The 18042-nt window shown below is 42.4% G+C and overlaps 1 protein-coding gene across 1 annotated transcript in view; it reads right to left on the bottom strand.

Annotated features, from left to right (window-relative positions):
• The window catches only part of LOC310775931 (reticulon-3-B-like), a gene marked incomplete at both ends in the record, with an annotated part of 57807 nt that extends 53284 nt beyond the window's left edge, over nucleotides 1-4523 (bottom strand). The window contains one exon of the mRNA XM_083636053.1: nucleotides 4442-4523. Coding sequence (XP_083492179.1) covers nucleotides 4442-4523 — 82 coding nt within the window. The remainder of the gene's footprint in view (nucleotides 1-4441) is intronic.
• Nucleotides 4524-18042: the final 13519 nt, after the last annotated feature.

The raw sequence follows: 18042 nt of genomic DNA, 5'->3' as shown, positions 1-18042 counted from the left end.
ATGTACACGGATATCGATTTGTTTAGGTGGGCGTTGTTTTAGGTGTTTTAGGTGGCTAAATTACGTTTTAGTTGTTGACCCCCCATACTTACAGAGAAAAGGCTGGTTTCAGTGCTGCTCTGAGTGTCGGGTCTCGTTCCACAATGCGCCCAGCCTGCAGACCACTGTACCTACTTCAGTTAGTGTATCGAACTAGCTGATAGGACCCCACTTCAAACAAACCGAACTATCCCTTTAATGTGTGACAAATGTATGAGTGGTTCTGTTTTATGTATCTGGGATCTTTTTGGTGTTGCTATGTTGATTATATATTTTTCCTCCTATACATGGTTGTCTCTATACATCTGTATTTAGCATTGTCATTTTTCTGTATATTGATAATCTATGATTCTGGTGCACTATCACGTCATGTAATTATGCAAATGTATGGGGATTTAAAGATGGCGTATCTCTGCTGTGTCAGAAAGCATCTGAAGAAGAGCCGACCGGCATGATAAAAAGAAAAGAAAAATACTACACGGAGCTCCAGTGGTGTGCGGATCCATTATTTTCTCTTGTAAGTAGCTATTTGATCCAACACCCACCATAACTGCTTTGGATGTGCGTGCCTCCCCTATTTTTACAAATTTAAGAATAAACCATGGAAATAAATATCTCAGACAATTTTCAATAATGAAGGCTACCTTAGTCAATACCTGATTAATCTTATTAATTCATTCATTCCTTCCATTCATCTTTATCTCCCCTGCAGCCAACGCCCTGTTCAGGTTATGTCACTCAGTTATAAATAGACAGGCCCCTTCAATCCTGTCCAATCACTGTCTCCCACGCTTTCCCTCTCTCTGGCCTGCTGGCCAATCACTTGAATGGAGTATCACATGAATGGAGTAGTAGTTTATATCAGCCCCCTGGTATTTGTCTGTGTGTAACTCACCTTGTGTGTCACCCGCAGTCACTGATTCTACGCCGTTGCAGTTGTTTCGACCCACCTCCTCCCCTGAACACCACCAATGTCATGACTCCTGTAGAACTCCCTATGGGGGGTTCTCTATCCTATATACATCACTGACGTCCTCAGGAGGAGCGACATCACATCATGGAGTCATACGCCAAATCTAAATGTTGTTTGTCCATTCATTAACATTTGTTATACCTTCCTTCTAGTCTCTCATTATTGAAATGTGCTCAGGAGGCACTAATTGCAACTCTTTCACTCTATTTCTTCTTTTCTAATGTTATATTCTCCAAAAGGTGAGTTATCATTAATCTATTATATACTATGTTTCACTTGCAGTTTCCTAAGCAAAATGTAGTTGGGTAAAGGGGGTACTTGGATTCAAAAATCAGGGAAAGGGGGTACAGAAGCCAAGAAAGTTTGAAAACCACTGCTCTAGAGCCACATGCGTCTCCTTTATGCATAGTTGTGGCTCTTTTTAGTCCCACTAAATAAATAAGTAAATAAAAATCTAAAAAAGATAAAGGGACGAAAGGGAATTTTTGGGATGTGGCTCCTGATTAGGGCAACAAGGTTGCGTCCTGATCTAGAACCTTGCTTGCTGGAACTGTTATGTTGGAGACAATCTGGGACCCCAGAGTCTATTTCGGCATGGGAATAGACTCTGGGACAGCCGGACCTTTTTTTGAGGCTTCCTATAGACGGTTTTCACGGAATTGGGTTGCTATGGGAACAGTTTGAACCCTAGCTTATTTCCTGTCAGCTATTGTATTAGCAAACATTGCAACAGGAAGTAAGCTAGGGGCAATTTTGAATGTTTATGTTGTCAAATTAAAAGCGTCTATACTGCGCAAATCTTCTGCCCAGGACTTCCGCCTCCTCACAGTGCCGCTCTGTTGTTGTACTGGCGAATATAAGAGTTCTATGTAATGTGTAAGTGTACGTCCTGTTTTTAAGACCAGGGACCAGGCTGGAAATAAGTGTCCGCACTTTTGCTTGTTTATCCCTTCCCAGCAAGCACGGACGGACCCGGACGAATCGAGACAGCCCAATCGGGGCCAGCTCAAGTCATATCATGACGAGTCAGATCTGGCCCAGATTATCACTGTATCACTATCCAACTAATTTCACTCACCACTGAAATATCCATGAGGATAACTAAATGGTTGCAATCAATCACATATTTCTCAGCCTGGGCTATTTTTTATCCAAAATCCGAGTGATCAGCACTTGCATGTGGACACTGGACAATCTGCGCTGATTAACAAACTGTTTATGGGACTACGAGGAGATGAATTGCGGGGGAATCCTGCAATTGTCTCACTTGCATATCTTGTTGCCAGATTGTTTTGAAAGAGAGAAAATACACTGCGAGGCGTAAACTATACATTTGAGTTGGAAGTTGCATGCTGTATTGTGCGTTAATGTGTTTCAGGGTTCTGCTTACACAGATTGTAGACGGTTACACTGTGATGTGCGATCCACAAAGACTTGTTTTTTAAATAAAAAACAAGTTCCAGATTAAGGTTTGAATTAAATTAGCTTTCGTTTTTATTAAAACTGTCCCGACTCCATGGATGTTATACCGATATAAAAATAACAAGGGGTCCATGTTTTGAAACGGTAGGCTATATTACTCCAATGTACAGCAGAATGTTTCAGTGAACAGATAGACCGGTAAGTTGGAGATCCCGAGTTCAAATCCCACTTAGGGCAGTATTATATTTTTTGAAAATGTAGCATAAATTGTTAATCTGGACATAATTATAGCTTTATGTATAAAGCTGCTGAATATACACTGTGTACATAGCAGAATAAGTGAACATGCCCATTCATGGTAATGGTCATATTTCGACGTCAGCTTGACGTTCCCGTGTAGACGTCTAAATCATCCCCAAACCGGCATGTGATTTGGCCACGTCCTGGACGTCACTGAAAGACGTCATCACAACGTTATCATGACATAATTTTGCTTGCTGGGTTGGATTTGTTGTCTTTTTATCCATAATAAAGTCAATCAATCAATCAATCAATCAATCATTCCAGTCCCGAATGCTATAGTGAATATATAAGAATTTGGACGTTTAGCCTTCAAAATAAAAGCAACGCAATATATGTTTTTAAAATGCACTGCTGCGCGGAAGCAGGGGATCTACGCTGTACAGGAAGCCTCAAAAAAAGGTCAGGCTGTCCCAGAGTCTATTTCCGTGCCGAAATACACTCTGGGTTCCCAGATTGTGTTGGAGATAAAGCAACTCAGACTATCTCAATGGCTGTGTGACCAAGCGAAGTCACCTCAGAATGGAGGGGTCTCTCGCCAGGTTCACGATGACATCATTTGTAGCACGCAAAACTCCCGACCTCGCAACTGCATCAAGCTTTATCCAGGTTACAACACACACACACACACACACACACACACACACACACACACACACACACACACACACACACCCCAGTGAGAGATCAGCAGGTCATGTGGATCTCCTTACGTTGCCATGCGAGGCCAAACATCCCATGGTGCCCATAATGAGCTTTGGTCATTTTTAAGATATTTCAGTTGGTGTGTTCATGTGTTTTCTTTTACAAATAACCTAATTTTGTGCTCAAAGTTAAAAAAAGAAGATGTTGCTAAAAACAGGTGATGATGTCAGACATAATAATAATGATATAATAATAAAATACCAGTAATAATGGTCTGACGTACAGTATGATAGATAGATAGATAGATAGATAGATAGATAGATAGATAGATAGATAGATAGATAGATAATAGAGTATACAGTAAATAGATATATAACTCCCCATCCGGAAGATAATTCCCTATTAATCTTCTCCATATGCATTAAAAAAGAAATCCATATTTAATTATTTAATATGTTTTAAGACTAGAACCAAGCCAACCAGTGACCTACTCAATCGTGAGTAACCATAAAACATTTCACTTGGAGCAAAATAAATAAATAAAAATAAACACGGGGGAATTTTTTCTAAAATTAGATTGTTTTTCCCGCTCCCCCCACCCCTGCGATTTTTAGAAAAGGCTTCAAAAGGCATAAAAGTGATTCACCTTTGTGAAGATTATTGTGCTCCAGTTTCATAAACTTTTGTTAACCACAGACCGTATTTGATGCAGCAGCAGTAATAATCTGGATTGCCACACCAGAGAAACACATTAGCTTCAGCATCAGGTTGAGTCAGCTGATTTGCCATTAGGTAACATTGCAGCAGAACAATGGAGCTTTGTGAGAGGTTATATTTGCCGTCAGGTTATATTTTCTGATCTTTATATTTGACTTTTCTGGCATTTTCCTGAAACTGATTTTGAATGGTCTTGTTGTTTCTGTGTGGATCCCAGGAACACAGCTCACAATCCAATTGAAGAATAAACAACTTGTCAGGTTACAGTCCACACTCCACACATCAACATTAGTTTTCGCTCTCACAATAAAGCAGTAAAGACTGAAGTTGGTTTAGTTTGTGTACCTGACAGAGTGGAGTCTCTCAGTGAGGAAGAGGAGGAGTTTGTTGAAGAGGTCTGGTCGGGCTGGGAGGTTGAGTCTGCCATCTTCCTGTTTGTCCTGGTCTCTCCTAGCCTGGTATTCTCTGGTCTCTCCTGGTCTGTCTGGTCTCTCTCTCTTCTCTCTCTCTCTCTGGTCTCTCTCTCTTTCTGACCTCTCTGGTTTTTCTCTTCCTGGTCTCACTCTCTCTCTCTCTCTCTCTCTCTCTCTCTCTCAAATTAACTAATTTCAAATCCTCAAAACGTGATCGTTTGGTCTGAAGCCGGTGTTTCTGCTGGATGAAGGGGCCATGTGCCCTCACTAAGCCAAACACACACACACACACTCACACACACACACACACACACACACGTTATTATCCTTAACAAAATGATAAACTCTAGGTGTTTAAAAAACATTTTCGTGACCTGAAACAAGGCGTTAGAAAAAATTATAACTGAAACTGGAGTTTACAGTACCAAACTAACTAAATAAACAAAAAATATAGAGAAAATGTCTAATAATAATCTGATAAAAGTAATAGGTTTAGCTTTGCAGGGCTTGGTGTGTGTGTGTGTGTGTGTGTGTGTGTGTGTGTGTGTGTGTGTGTGTGTGTGTGTGTGTGTGAGTGAGAGATGTAGAGAAACGGCTGAGTTTTTCTCTGGAGAATAAACCGAGCAGCACTGACGTGTGATCATGATCTATTCTTACCAGCATCATCAGGTCCGTCTCAGGAGCTTGCTGCTGAAAAGTTTGCTGTTGCGATATTTGCGCATATCCAAAAACCTGTTCATATCAAAGTCTTTCATATTAAAAGTAGGCTAGGTTAGGCCAGAGTCATAGAGATATAAGAGTTGCGTCATCTCCATTCACTCCAATGTGACATAAAGAAAAATCCCTCACAAGCATTTTGGATTCACATTGGCACCACTCTCTTTAAATTACTCTGGATTAGGCATGTTTCTCATCTCCTTCCGATCAGAAATGTGGGTTTTGTGGTTTGATAAAGGTATAAGGGAAATCTCTCACCCGTTTGAAAATGGGACTTTTCTTTCATTTTCTCAAATCCAACATAAATATGGAGTTCCTTCCCATTTATTTCGATTATTTTCAAATAAGAAAACAATTGTAAATATTGAGCAGGGTTCTCTTCAAGAACCCAAACCATCAGAAATTGATGTTATATTAAATAATAGGGAAAAGAACAAGAAACAAGTTATATCAAGGATTTACAACGCTCTTATTGGAAGTTTAATGGTAAATACAGACAATGTAAGACAGAAGTGGGAGCAAGATGCAAGAGGATTGGTCGTATATTGTACGTGTATTGTGTATATTGTACGAAAGTTCCTAAATGTTCCTACAACCTAAGACATAAGTTAGCTTTATTTAAGATGGTACATAGGGTTTACTATACTCCAGACAAACTTAATAAAATGAACAACGAGATGTCATTCATCTGCTGGCATTGTAAAAAACAAAAAGGCTTTTTTTTAATATGTTTTGGTCAGGTGATTCACTTTGTTTATTTTGGAACTCTGTAACAAAGATAAAATCACAGTGTTTACATGTATCTATTCCCCTTTCACCTCGTCTATGTCTTTTAGGAACTTGTAGGTCTGATAGGTGGGATACTGTAACAAAGCTCTAGCATTGGTAGTACTTTTACACAGCATAATTTGCACCGCATTAATAATGACACAGACACGTGTAGTATTTATTGAATATATTTTATTTGTGACTTAATTGGTCTTGTCCTGCTGGATCAGCTAATCAGCATGAGCAACGAGCTCCACCTGTGAAACAAACAAACAAATGGTTAGTGGCCTGCTTAACCCGACATGTAGTAGGTTTTCATAGTTTGGTTTGGGCTAGTGCAATATAGCTAAGTGCAATATAACTAAGTGCAATATAATTCTAAGTACATTGTGCAAAGCAAATATTTTAATTGTTCGATGCATGCAATCACTTACCTGTTGTCTCTCTGTTCTCAGGGTGTTCGGGCAAAAGAGTCCTCTAGGTCCGAGCACCTATTTATGGTTCCGGGAGGAACTATCTAATGGGATAGCAGGAGGGGGGTGTTGTGCATTTGCTTCAACTTGAAATGTGTATTGTTTATATGTTGCATTATTAAATGGATTGAGAGCAACATTTATTTAACTGTCTATTTGATAGATATGTAGAATGGTTGGTTAAAGGGGCAGTATGCTGTTTTATTTAATGCTATTGTTAAAGTGACCCCTATGTAATTGGTAGCATCCAGCTAATTACCTGAGGCAGACTATAAAAAGCTGCCTGTGTGTATGATTCAGTTTGGCTGCTGGTAAGACACTGGAGGGCTGCTCTCAGCCATGCCTCATTTCTGTCAAATCCTTGTCATGTTAAAACTATTTTGTTCTTTTTTTTTGTTGGTGAATAAACACCTTTCGATTGCACAGTTCAACTGCCTCTTCTTGCTGTAAATCCAGCCGCTATTTGGGCCAGCCTAACAGATACATATATAGATACATAGATCTTGCCCTGTTGGCAGCTAGGAAATGCACAGCTTTAAATTGGAAAGCATCCAACCCCCCAGCAATAGTTCACTGGTGGAAGGAATTCTCAAGTTATCATACGATTTATTATAAGAGTATGGTAGATGCTCAGATCTCATGCAGAGTTTTACTTTAAAAACTTTTTACCCCAGTGTCAGTAGGCTAATCATGGTAGAAGCTGAGTGCATTGTTTTTGTTTTGTTTGTTTGTCTAATAGTCTTGTTTGTTCTTGGATTATTGTATACTGTATCTTATGTAGTTTTCTTGCTGTGTTTTGTTGTTTTAGTTCTTTGTGGGGGATATGAGGTATGAGAGTCATGTATGTCTTGTAAATACCTCATGTTCTCTTTTAAAGATGATAAATAAATAAAAATAATTTATTTTCGCATGCCAGAGACGATGGATTATATGAAGTTATATTGAGCGCAGCGATTCAACGTAATATTTGAGTCTGGGGAGAGACTAGCACACATCTGACCGCAAACACGCAAGATGTTGAATGCGCTGATGTCCAAAGAATGCTCCTATTAGGAAATCGGCAAAATTCGGAAAATCCAACCGAAATATGCATGACCCTTATCAAATTCAGAATATTGTGATTTTCTGAATAATAGTGGAATATTGTGTGCATGTAAATGTAGTCAATGTCAGGCCCTTCAGCTAGAAAAGCTTGGGCATACTGAGTGACAAGCAAATAAAAAATAACACTTCATATCAAAAAGGTTGCCAACCCCTGCACTAAACTGTCACAAGAGAAAATTATGCTGCTGATTTCACCGGCATTATAGATAGTAAAATAAATGATACAGCTATTGGATGCCATACTGTGTATGAACTATGTAACTATGTTAATCTCAACATTAGTTTGACTTAAAATGAGATGTACAAATATTTACGATATCCGTCCCCTAATCTTCCTATGATCTATCTTAAAGGCCCATTCCGTCGGTTCTGGCGAGAAATAAATGTGCACAAAGTGTTTTTTATTGGCAATGAGTGAATGCGCCTTGACGTAACTTAAAAATCGCGACCAGGGGCGTTTCTCTCCAACCAGCCGTTCAGAAGATACATGGAAATACCGCATTTTCGAAGGGGTGAGCATTTCCCGCCACAGCTAGAGGATGTGACGTCTGTGCGTTCACGAGCCTGCCTCTTGTCCTCATGGCTCCGGCGTAAATACCAATACCAACGAAGAAGACGGCTAACAGGAAATGGCTAACGTTACGTTCGTCGCTAGCTGCTAGCAAAAGGAAACAACAGACTCCAGAAAAAGTCCACACTAAATAAATAAATAAATATTTATCTAATGAAGCCCGTCTGGCCACACAGCAGCAATGTGACCGACATCGGGGGGAAACTAGAGTCAGGACTGTGTTTTCGGTTCATGAAGGGAACTTGCTGCTTGTAGCTACTGTAATGTGGTTTTGACCAGATAACGTTAGCTGCTTGCTAATGGATTTTCAAGATTCAAGATTTTTATTGTCACTCCGTAGTACAAGTATCTGACCACCTGGTCAGAAACTCTGCTAACATTACCGTCTTGTGTGAAGTAATGCAACCCTAACGTTACTACCGTTATGCTTATATGGAACATTATTGTTTGACTGCAGTTAGCTGCGGTGGGGAGTCTGCCTATTATAACCATAACGTTAGCTTGATGCTATACGCGGCTAACTAATATATTTAGCTATATTTATATAAATCACCACCGAGCTCCACTAATAACGTTAACGTCTTGTGTGGATAATGAATGTAACAGTCGTAAATATGCCTAACGTTACTGTTATGCTTATGAAACATTGTTTGATTGTTCAGTTTGGTCAACTCCAGGCATTACAGGGTACCGTATATACAGGGGAAGCAGGGTAGTTCCTGGAATATCCGATCCATTTCCCCGCAGCCAATGTAAGCCAAAACACGGCCAAACATGCCACAATAACGTCCGATAATTCATCCAGAATCCTTCCTGGGCATCTCGAGGCTGATCTGACCGATAAATTGTCCAGGTTGCCGTTTTCAAGTGACTTTTATGAGTTAACATTACAAAGCAAACAACACCTCTGCTGTTGCCAGGCAACTGCTTGTGCACGTGCGAGTATGGTGCCCGCACGTCAGCTCGTTCACACGCTGCCTGCAGTTACTCTAACGGCCACCGGCATCAGTAACAGTGACAATTGACGGAATGGGCCTTTAAAGGGGCCCTATGCATTTCATAATTTTGTATCATATATAATGCTGTTACAGTCTTGGATGGTCATATTAAACGTGGACTAAGCTTCAAATAAATGGGTGAAAGTGTTTGAATGTTACCCCCCCCCCCACACACACACAGGATATATAGTGGCTGTTTCTAAAAGTCTTTTTCCTGAGCCACTTTAATGCCAGAATAGGGGCGAGTTCCAACGCATATCAGTTTACTCACAGTCAGCTTCGTAGTTTCAGCGTAGAGGATGGAGATGAGGAGATGTGGGCTTGTGATGAATAAAGTAACAAACATTTGCTCTGCTATCTCTCTCTCTCTCTTATGTAATTGTAGGCTAAATGGAGGCTAATCAAATGAAACATAAATAGACCTTTTCCATATTTAAATCAAAAACAAACATAAAGGCCTTTAACTGTGTGTGAGTAGTTCTAAAGCAAAATAGTTCTATATGGTTGAAAAACAATATCCTACTGGCATTCCACACTAGCCAGCCCTGCACCTGTCACCTATTTAGGCTTGATTAGCCTGACCTGCCCTAGGTCTGACACTAGGTGTCATCCAAACAAACAAAACAAAAAACAGAATGGCTTAATGGCTCTAACACAGGCTCTAGCTGACGTCAGCTAGTACTTGTTGCCTTGCCAACCTGGCTGTCAGACTGGCTAGCGCACACACCAGTAGTCTCATGGAATTCTCAACGGATTCAGGACCGCAAAAGCAAGGAGATGACTTGGAAGTGAGCAAGGATATAGGACTGAAGTGGTAAGTTCTGAAAATATATGTCTCATTCCAGCATCGGTTGTACTGCGAACCAACCTGCTGTGCTAGGAAGTGCTAAGTAATGTTAGCGCTTGCTATATATAGCCTAGCACAGCTGCCTTTCATCTAACAGAATGACGAAGGCACACATGTTCAGAACTTGTAACGTTAGTCCAACTTGCTGACTTCTCCAAGTCCTAATTTTTGTTTGGTCCATGTAGCCTTTGCTAGGGGAGCCCCAGCTATAGTCACAAGCATTTGGGGAGTTAGCTAACTAGCTAACGCTACGTTAGTAGCCCGCAGTGCCGACAGCCTGCAATGCCGATAGCCACAAGCAGAACCAGCTGAGCGAGGCGGCGTGCAGCGTGTCGGTGGGCTGGCTGGAGCTCACCTCTCCTAGCCCCCACGCCTAAACCTAACCTCCCCCAGACCTTAACCCAAAACCTACCTCTCCCACCCCCCACGCCTAAACCTAACGTCGGCATAGCGGGTGGACCCCGGGGCATAACGAAATGGCGGCCGCGGTAAGTGATGCCCTGCCAGCCGAAGGAAATGTCCTGGTGCAGCCCGGGCCTAGCAGAGCTGTTGATAGCTAGGGGGATGTTGATATAGCAATTGATAGCTTGCTTGTTACGTCCAAGTCACGTTTTTCAATCAGACCTGAAATGGAATGAACACACTGATGCCATGGTTAAGAAAGCCAACACAAAACTGTACTTCCTGAGAAGGTTGAGAAGGTCAGGGGTGCCAAAATCCGACCTGGCAACAATATACACAGGATATGTCCGCCCCACGCTGGAGTATGCCTGTCCGGTGTGGCATGGGAGCCTGACGCAGGCTCTGTCAGACCAGATAGAGCGTGTCCAGAAATGTGCCTGCAGAAGTATAATTGGCAGAGCATATTCCAGCTATCACGACGCACTCCAAACCCTGTCACTACCTACCCTCCAAGACAGAGGAAACTCACTATGCAGGGACTTTGCCTTGGTTCTTCTGGATTCCTCCTTCAGAGCCTGGCTGCCACCTACCAGAGCCCAAACATCAAACCGCCAAACCAGAAACTGCACCCAACTCAACATGCCCAAAACAAGAACAAATATATATGAAAAATCACCCATCCCATTCCTCACATCTCTCCTGAATGCCAAATAATATAGAATGAACAGCTTTACCCATCACTGCCATAGACTGTTGATAAAATACAGAAGATTCACCAATTTATTATTATTTTATTCTAAATTGTGGTTTTATATTTTTATGTTGTACTCCATTGATTTTATCCATTGTAAATATTCTCGTATTTCAGTTACATAAACTGCCAACAGAATATTCAATAAAGAAAACTTGAAAACTTTGTTTTGACAATCCATTGCTCGTTGATATAATTGTTTTACAACTCCCAAATTTAGTAGCCAAAGCAGAGATCGCCTGTGTGTTTCTCATACAAACAGACAGACAGACAGACAGACAGACAGACAGATATTGTACTGTTGCGTCTGGCTATAACGTGTGAAGCAGGAAGAAACGACTAGCGGGTTTATTCCCTGCCACAGCAAAACGCAGAAGAAGACTAAAACAGAGCGTTTGAGACAGAGGGTGAACTCTAGGGGGCCGTGAGAGCCAGTACAAGACAAACAATGAGGGTTTTTTTTAACTATGAATGATGCAATAAGCTACTCTAGTGGAGGCCAACAATAAAATAATACATTATATTAGCAAAATAGGCTTTAAAATGTGTGCAATCACACACACATTTGGACACTTATTTAGCAGGTATCTTGCATGTTGCATTCAGGTGCACTGTAATTTAGTTTTTAGTTTTTTGCAATTCCAGCACGGGCCGCACAGGGGGCGCTCGCGGGTCGCATCCGCCAGTTGCCCAGGTCTGCCCTAGGATATCTGGAAAGAATGGAGCACTTAATGGAGAAACTGCTGCCCTTGGTGACCTCCATTTTGTCGGGGCTGAAAAACCACCACTTGAGGAGACATCAGAGAGATGCTGGGCTGCTCCAAAGTCACTGAGGCACACAGATACTTAAGTGAGTAAATAGTAGACATCATGAAACCCTACTGTCTTTCAGAGTAAAAGTGTTTTGAAATCCAAAAGGTTGGGAAAAAAACCTTTACACTGGCGTTTCAAGACTTAGCAACTCTTTTGCTTTTGCAACTCAGACACATTGTGTGGGCAGGGGCGGAGCGACCCTATCAGCCCACGGGGGGCGAAGCTCTTAGCTCATTGAGTGCCAAGGACGAGTATGTTCGTCAATTCAAATACTAACGTAGAGTGCCAAGGACGAGTATGTTCGTCAATTGCGTTTTTTGACGGTGGGACGTGGATCAAAGCCTCTTACATCTCCTATAAAAATATGGGAGCTATTGAATGTGTATAACCTATTTTACAGACCCATTAGGTGGCGACAGTGCTCTCCAGATTAGAGAAAGGTCAGGAAAACAGCAGGAAAAAGCCCTGTGATGAAAGAGAAACCGCTCATGCTGCAGCCAGAGCCATATAGATGGCTCTGGCTGCAGCTGACGTTGGCTGCGAACAGCAGTCAATCCGCGCCCACAACTGAGCCTCTCTGTCTCTGCTGTATAGTTTCTCCACACGATTAGCCGCCAGAAAAGCAGCACCCGACGCCGAAGGGCCAAACCATTCTCAGCAGTTCGGTTTGGCTTTTCCGTGTCGCGCTGGCAGCCGGCGCACAAAAACGGAGCACTCCGAAAATAGACCTGGGTGCGTGAGGCTGTGTGTTAGTGTGGGGAGGAGTTTGCAGCTGAGGGGGGGAGAGGGGGGTGGGGCACGCAGGGCACCACACAACTACACCACGTCACTACATCAGAAAATATTAGCTTCAGAGTCAGTGAATGTGCTTGAAATGCTTCATTTCACAAAAGGCGGAATATCTCAGCTTCTAATTTGAAACGCTGAAATTTGCTGAAAACAACCTATCTTCTCCGGCTCATAACTTAAGAGCGGAAAATGGTATCAATAAACTTTTTTTTGCTGATGATACAATAGAATCTTCTCGTTCTTTGTGCGTGTTCGGTGTTTACATAGTAATATCACACAATATTCTGTGGGCCTCGAGAAATCACTGAAAACGCTCTGAAACTCTGGCACTGTCCGTTCTCCAAAAGTGGCTGGCACTCAATGAGTTAGGGGGCCCCCCATCCCAATTTTTTTTTCTTTTCTTTTTTTCAATTAAAGGCCGGCTTTCCTGATTTTCAACCATATTTGTGTCATTACAATGTCAGTAGTTGGATTAGATATTGCAGCCTTTACCTCCCCTCACTCAACCCTCCTGGCTGATCTCCCTCATCTCTCACATATTTTCTTGACGCTCTGACGTAAAACGCGTCAGAGCGTCAAGTCCAGACTTGCGGAAGAGAGCAGCTGTAAACTACAAGTGTTGTGGGGGTGTGCCGCCATGGTTCCGCCTCTAGAGGTCCTCCACGCCCCTTCACAGCTACTGAAGAAAAACAAAAGGCAGCCATCTTTTTTCACCGCATAGCCTAGGCTAGCTAATGTTAGCTCCCCTAGCGCCTTGCAAAGAACCATATCTCGGGAACGGAAGCAGCTACAGACCCGGGACTGGCGGCATTGGAAAGCTCGTCAAATTTTACATCTAGTAGAAGGTGCGTTGAAGTTACGAAATCAACGCTGAGCAATGTACCCTTTTTTACATGAAATAGTTACAACATCAGATGCTCATAACTCCTAGGAAAATGCCTTAAATTGCATGAAACTTTGTGTGTGAAGACATCTCGCGACATATATACTTTAAATTTGGTGCAATTTGGAGCCAAAAAAAAAATATATATTATTATTCTTCTACAATTGTTTTATGTCGAAGCCTTCTTCTTCTTCTTCTTCTTTGAGTTTTATGGCGGTTGGCAAACATATATGTGCATTACCGCCACCTACTGGAGTTTGATATCAGCCAAATGCCTGAGGGGTGGGCGTGGAATAGAAGGCCACGAGCCCAGTGCATTGTGGGAAGTGTAGGATTTCTGCTCCCCGCTCCCGCCCCTCCCCTCCACCAGCTCCCCCCCCCACACAGAGTGGATTTTGGTTGATTGCTCAGGCTCTGAACAACCAATTCAAAAAATTTCAACGGATTCCAACTCCTTAGGGGCATGAGATTTAATATATCTTCATATTCCCCACGGGAAAGCCTTCCTTTAAGGCCGGTGGCGAAGAAAAATTTGCCTTTTTTGCATGTTTGAATCTGTTTTAGCCATATTTAGTGGAATATCTAATTTTAAACACACCAATGTTATTGTCTATTGATTGAATTGCTCTCGCACTCAGGCCTGGCCAGGCATACAAAAAAAAAAAAAAAAAAAAAAACATTGGATGGGGGCGTGGGCCCGGGGTGGGCGCACCCTCTGCCCCGGTGTATGCTCCGCTACTGTGTGTGCGGCTGTGGCTCTACCCAGGGGCGGAATGGGATCATAATTCAGGCTGGGCATTAGATACCAAGCAGGCCAGGCTGATACGGGCCGGCGCGTGCCGGCGTCCGAAGGGCGGCGGCGAAAAATTTGGGCCGTTTGAAGCCCAATTTGGGCCGTTTGAAGCCAGATTTGGGCTGTTTGAAGCCCAATTTGGGCCGTTTGAAGCCAGATTTGGGCCGTTTGAAGCCCAATTTGGGCCGAGTCCAATTTTACAATGAGATGCACCCACTTTAACCCTGAATAAAGTAATAAAACCACTAGTAAACCAGTAGGCGGCGCCTGGCCTGCTGTTCAGTGAGTGGCCTGACTGCGGGCACCCAATTTTTTTTTTTTTTTGCAGGCCAGGCCAGGCCAGGCCACCGGGCATTTGCCCGACGTGCCCGATTATGCAGTCCGCGCCTGGCTCTACCTGAGGCCCGCACTAGGGTTTAATATTTTCCCGAAGATGAGGCATAGCGGGAAATGGGAAATGAAGAAAAAATGTATGCTGTAGTGTCTTATTTGCTGATATCGATAATTATTCTCATTCTTATTATAGGATTAAAGAAAAATAATGAAATTATGTTAACAAACATTATAATTTAAGATAAAAACTTCATATGAAATGTCGTGTTCATTGCATGTGATCGGTCTGCTGATAAGAACAGCCTCATGGAAATGTTATTTGACAATAAATAAACGGAATTCGTTACAGCACTTAATTTGGGAAGTGATATTGGACAATAAACAAATGAAATTCGTTAAAGCAAGTTACTTTGCGTGTTTCAATTAAGGTGAGATGGATTCCATATTCTGATAGCATTCAGCAGCCTTTCTATAATAGCCAAACAATGTTGGATATCAGCCTAATAAACTAAATTATCACTCAAAATTAACAGAATATTTATTTATTTTCATTTACTTTGCTTTTTCGGGAGAGTATGGCTGTCTCTTTTGAGTGCTGCTCTGAGGTAGGCACATTTCGCCATGCTGTTGAATGTAAATCCGTCATATGCTGCCATTTCTGACAGTATTTCGGCCACCGAGGCTTTTGGTGTTAAGTATGAGTCCATTGTTCTCGGACGCTTCACTTGCGGGGTCTCTGGTGCTGCGACTCCAAATGTCGCAGCAACCCACTTGTTGATCGTCCTCCACATCTTATCACTCGCTGACAGAGGTTACATGTGGCATCCTCGTTGTTTTGGTTGTTTGTGAAGTATCTCCACGCAAAACTACTGGCAGCAGAACTTGCAGAAGACATCGTGGTGGAATCCATCAGCGTGGTGCATTGTTGAGAGATGCTCTCTGTGTGACTCACTCAACAGGTGGGTGTGGGCTGTGTGGACGAATTACCGTATTAACACATTGACTGCCAGACGTTTTTTTCTTGCTGTAGGTAGCTTCTGCCAAGCCGTTTTTTGAGGATTGTGGCTCATTTTACAAGAGCCGAGGATTATTTTCTGCTTGGAGTTTGTGAACATACAATATCTCAAAAGTACTAATAGAATGTGTACTTTCTCTGTCTAAAAGAGTTAGTTTGTAGAGTTAGTAGTTATGTAAGCATTAGCAGTTGAATACAGCATGGTTTTAGCGTCAGAAAAAATATTCAGAGATAAACGGCTTTTTGTGAAATTCGATAGAACTGTCACTTTAACCATTCATTTTTGGCATCAGTAAGACCTAAACAATAGTTTTGAACAGTAATTTCCTCCATAACAGCAGTAAACTTCCCTCTGCTCAACTCCTCCCTCCTGTGGGCGTTCTTTTTGGCTGCAGCGCCATGTCACAAGCACTTTCCTACCTTTGCAAATGCACTTTCTCATACTCTCGACCTCTCAAATAAATTTCTGAATAGAAATTAAATTACTCTAAATTATAGCGAAAAAGAAACAAAAAAGAATGGGTTGAAAATCCCATTCTAAAAGCCTTTTAGAATGGGATTTGTTTCCAATTTGGTGTCGGACTAGGGGGCAGTCCCCGCTTGTCACCAGTTTGCTTTGCTGCTGCTGTGCGGGTGTGAGCCTGTCTGTGCGGCCGCTCTTTGAGGAAGCCCAGCTGGACTCGCCCGCCTCCCGGAGCCCTGGCCGAGAGCTCCGATGAAGCCCCTGCGACTCTGGTCATATTTACGCTGCGTGCCTCAAAGTGTGCTCCATCCGCAATCCACGATGCAAGTTTGCAATCCCGCACCGCCAGCAATCAACGCGAAAACGAAAGCGCCTCCGCCAATCCATTTTCATGAGAATGGAAATGGATCACACTGCTTTTTGCTTGCCTTCCTACTTCCTTGTCGCCACTTAGTGGGTCGGTGGAATGGGTTGTACACGTTGTACACGTCCAATACTTATATAAGATATGTAAAAGGGTTAGATGCACAACCCCCCGTTAAAAAAAAAAAATCGATGCCAAAAACGTGTTTACACGTTGTTGGCAGTCAACAGCTGGATTCTGAAAACGTGTTTACACGTTGTTGGCAGTGAATGTGTTAACTGCAGTAATGGTCATTACGCCATCACAGTCATTATTTTATTTAGGCTACAATAGGCTGTACAGCTATTTTCTTAAATACATTTTTTCCCGTTTCCCGCTATTGTATTTCCTGGGAAACGGGAAATGGTCCAGTTGGCATTTCCCGGGAATCCCGCTTCCCGGGATTAAACCCTAGCCCGCACGGAGGTCGAAACACCAATCACATCATCCAATCACCATATTCACAGTCCGATATGAAGTCCAATGTGAGAAAGGATGTAAGGCAGTCCAATGTAAACCAATCACCGTATTCTCCATCCGAATGGGAGATGGACACATTACCAATGCTGCTGCTTCTCCTCTCCTATCACGCCCCCTCTCCCCTCTACTATGGAAAACACAGCTGCATCTGCCGGTCTGATGATCAAAGTAAGTTTATATGTTTTTATGTCTTATAGACTACACCTTCCATCCACTGCACAGTCGTTTTATCATTTTGTTGTCAAGTGAGTGTTGCTTTGTCCCTATATTTTACAGTCTATGGCTGGCCAGCAACTTCAGTTAGCATCACTAGTTAGCATCTCTAGTGGCTAGCTACAAGTGACATGTTATGCTAATGTTTGGGTCCAGCTAGCTCAGTTTGTAAAATAACAGTGTCTGAAGGCAGTGTGCTGTGATCGCTGCACTCGATGGAATATCCACTGTTTACAACGCCACTGAAACGCCTTCAACCCAGCACAAATTACCCGGCCTGCTAAAGGCTAGTTACAGTAGCTAAACAACCCAGGCTAGTTAAGAGTTGTTCCCAACTACGGTTCAAAGTCAAAAAGCTGCCGAAGGTAATTTGACATTAACGTTATTATGATTGCTATTGATAACAGTTTATGTGGTGCTGCATTGTCAGCTCAATGCATGATCACATTCAGTTCAGATGCCTGGAGATATATGTATGCCTGTCTCCCCACCAGCAAAGGCTAAACACCCTGTGCTATAAACACAAAAACATTGATATGTGTGGCATGTGTGACTCTTGCTTGCATATTTACTTCACCCAAAAATGGGACAGTAGTAGTAGTACATTATGACTAATAACTGCCTCCAGCTGCTTGACTTCAGGGACTGAGGATCATTAGCTAACCTTGGTTATTTCACATGTATTCACATCCAGATATTGTAGGCCTGAAGGTCGGA

This window comes from Poromitra crassiceps, assembly GCF_964638095.1.
Source record: "Poromitra crassiceps genome assembly, chromosome: 4".
Lineage (NCBI taxonomy): Eukaryota > Metazoa > Chordata > Actinopteri > Beryciformes > Melamphaidae > Poromitra > Poromitra crassiceps.
The sequence above is the reverse complement of the archived record's forward strand: the minus strand, read 5'-3'. Positions and strand labels throughout refer to the sequence as shown.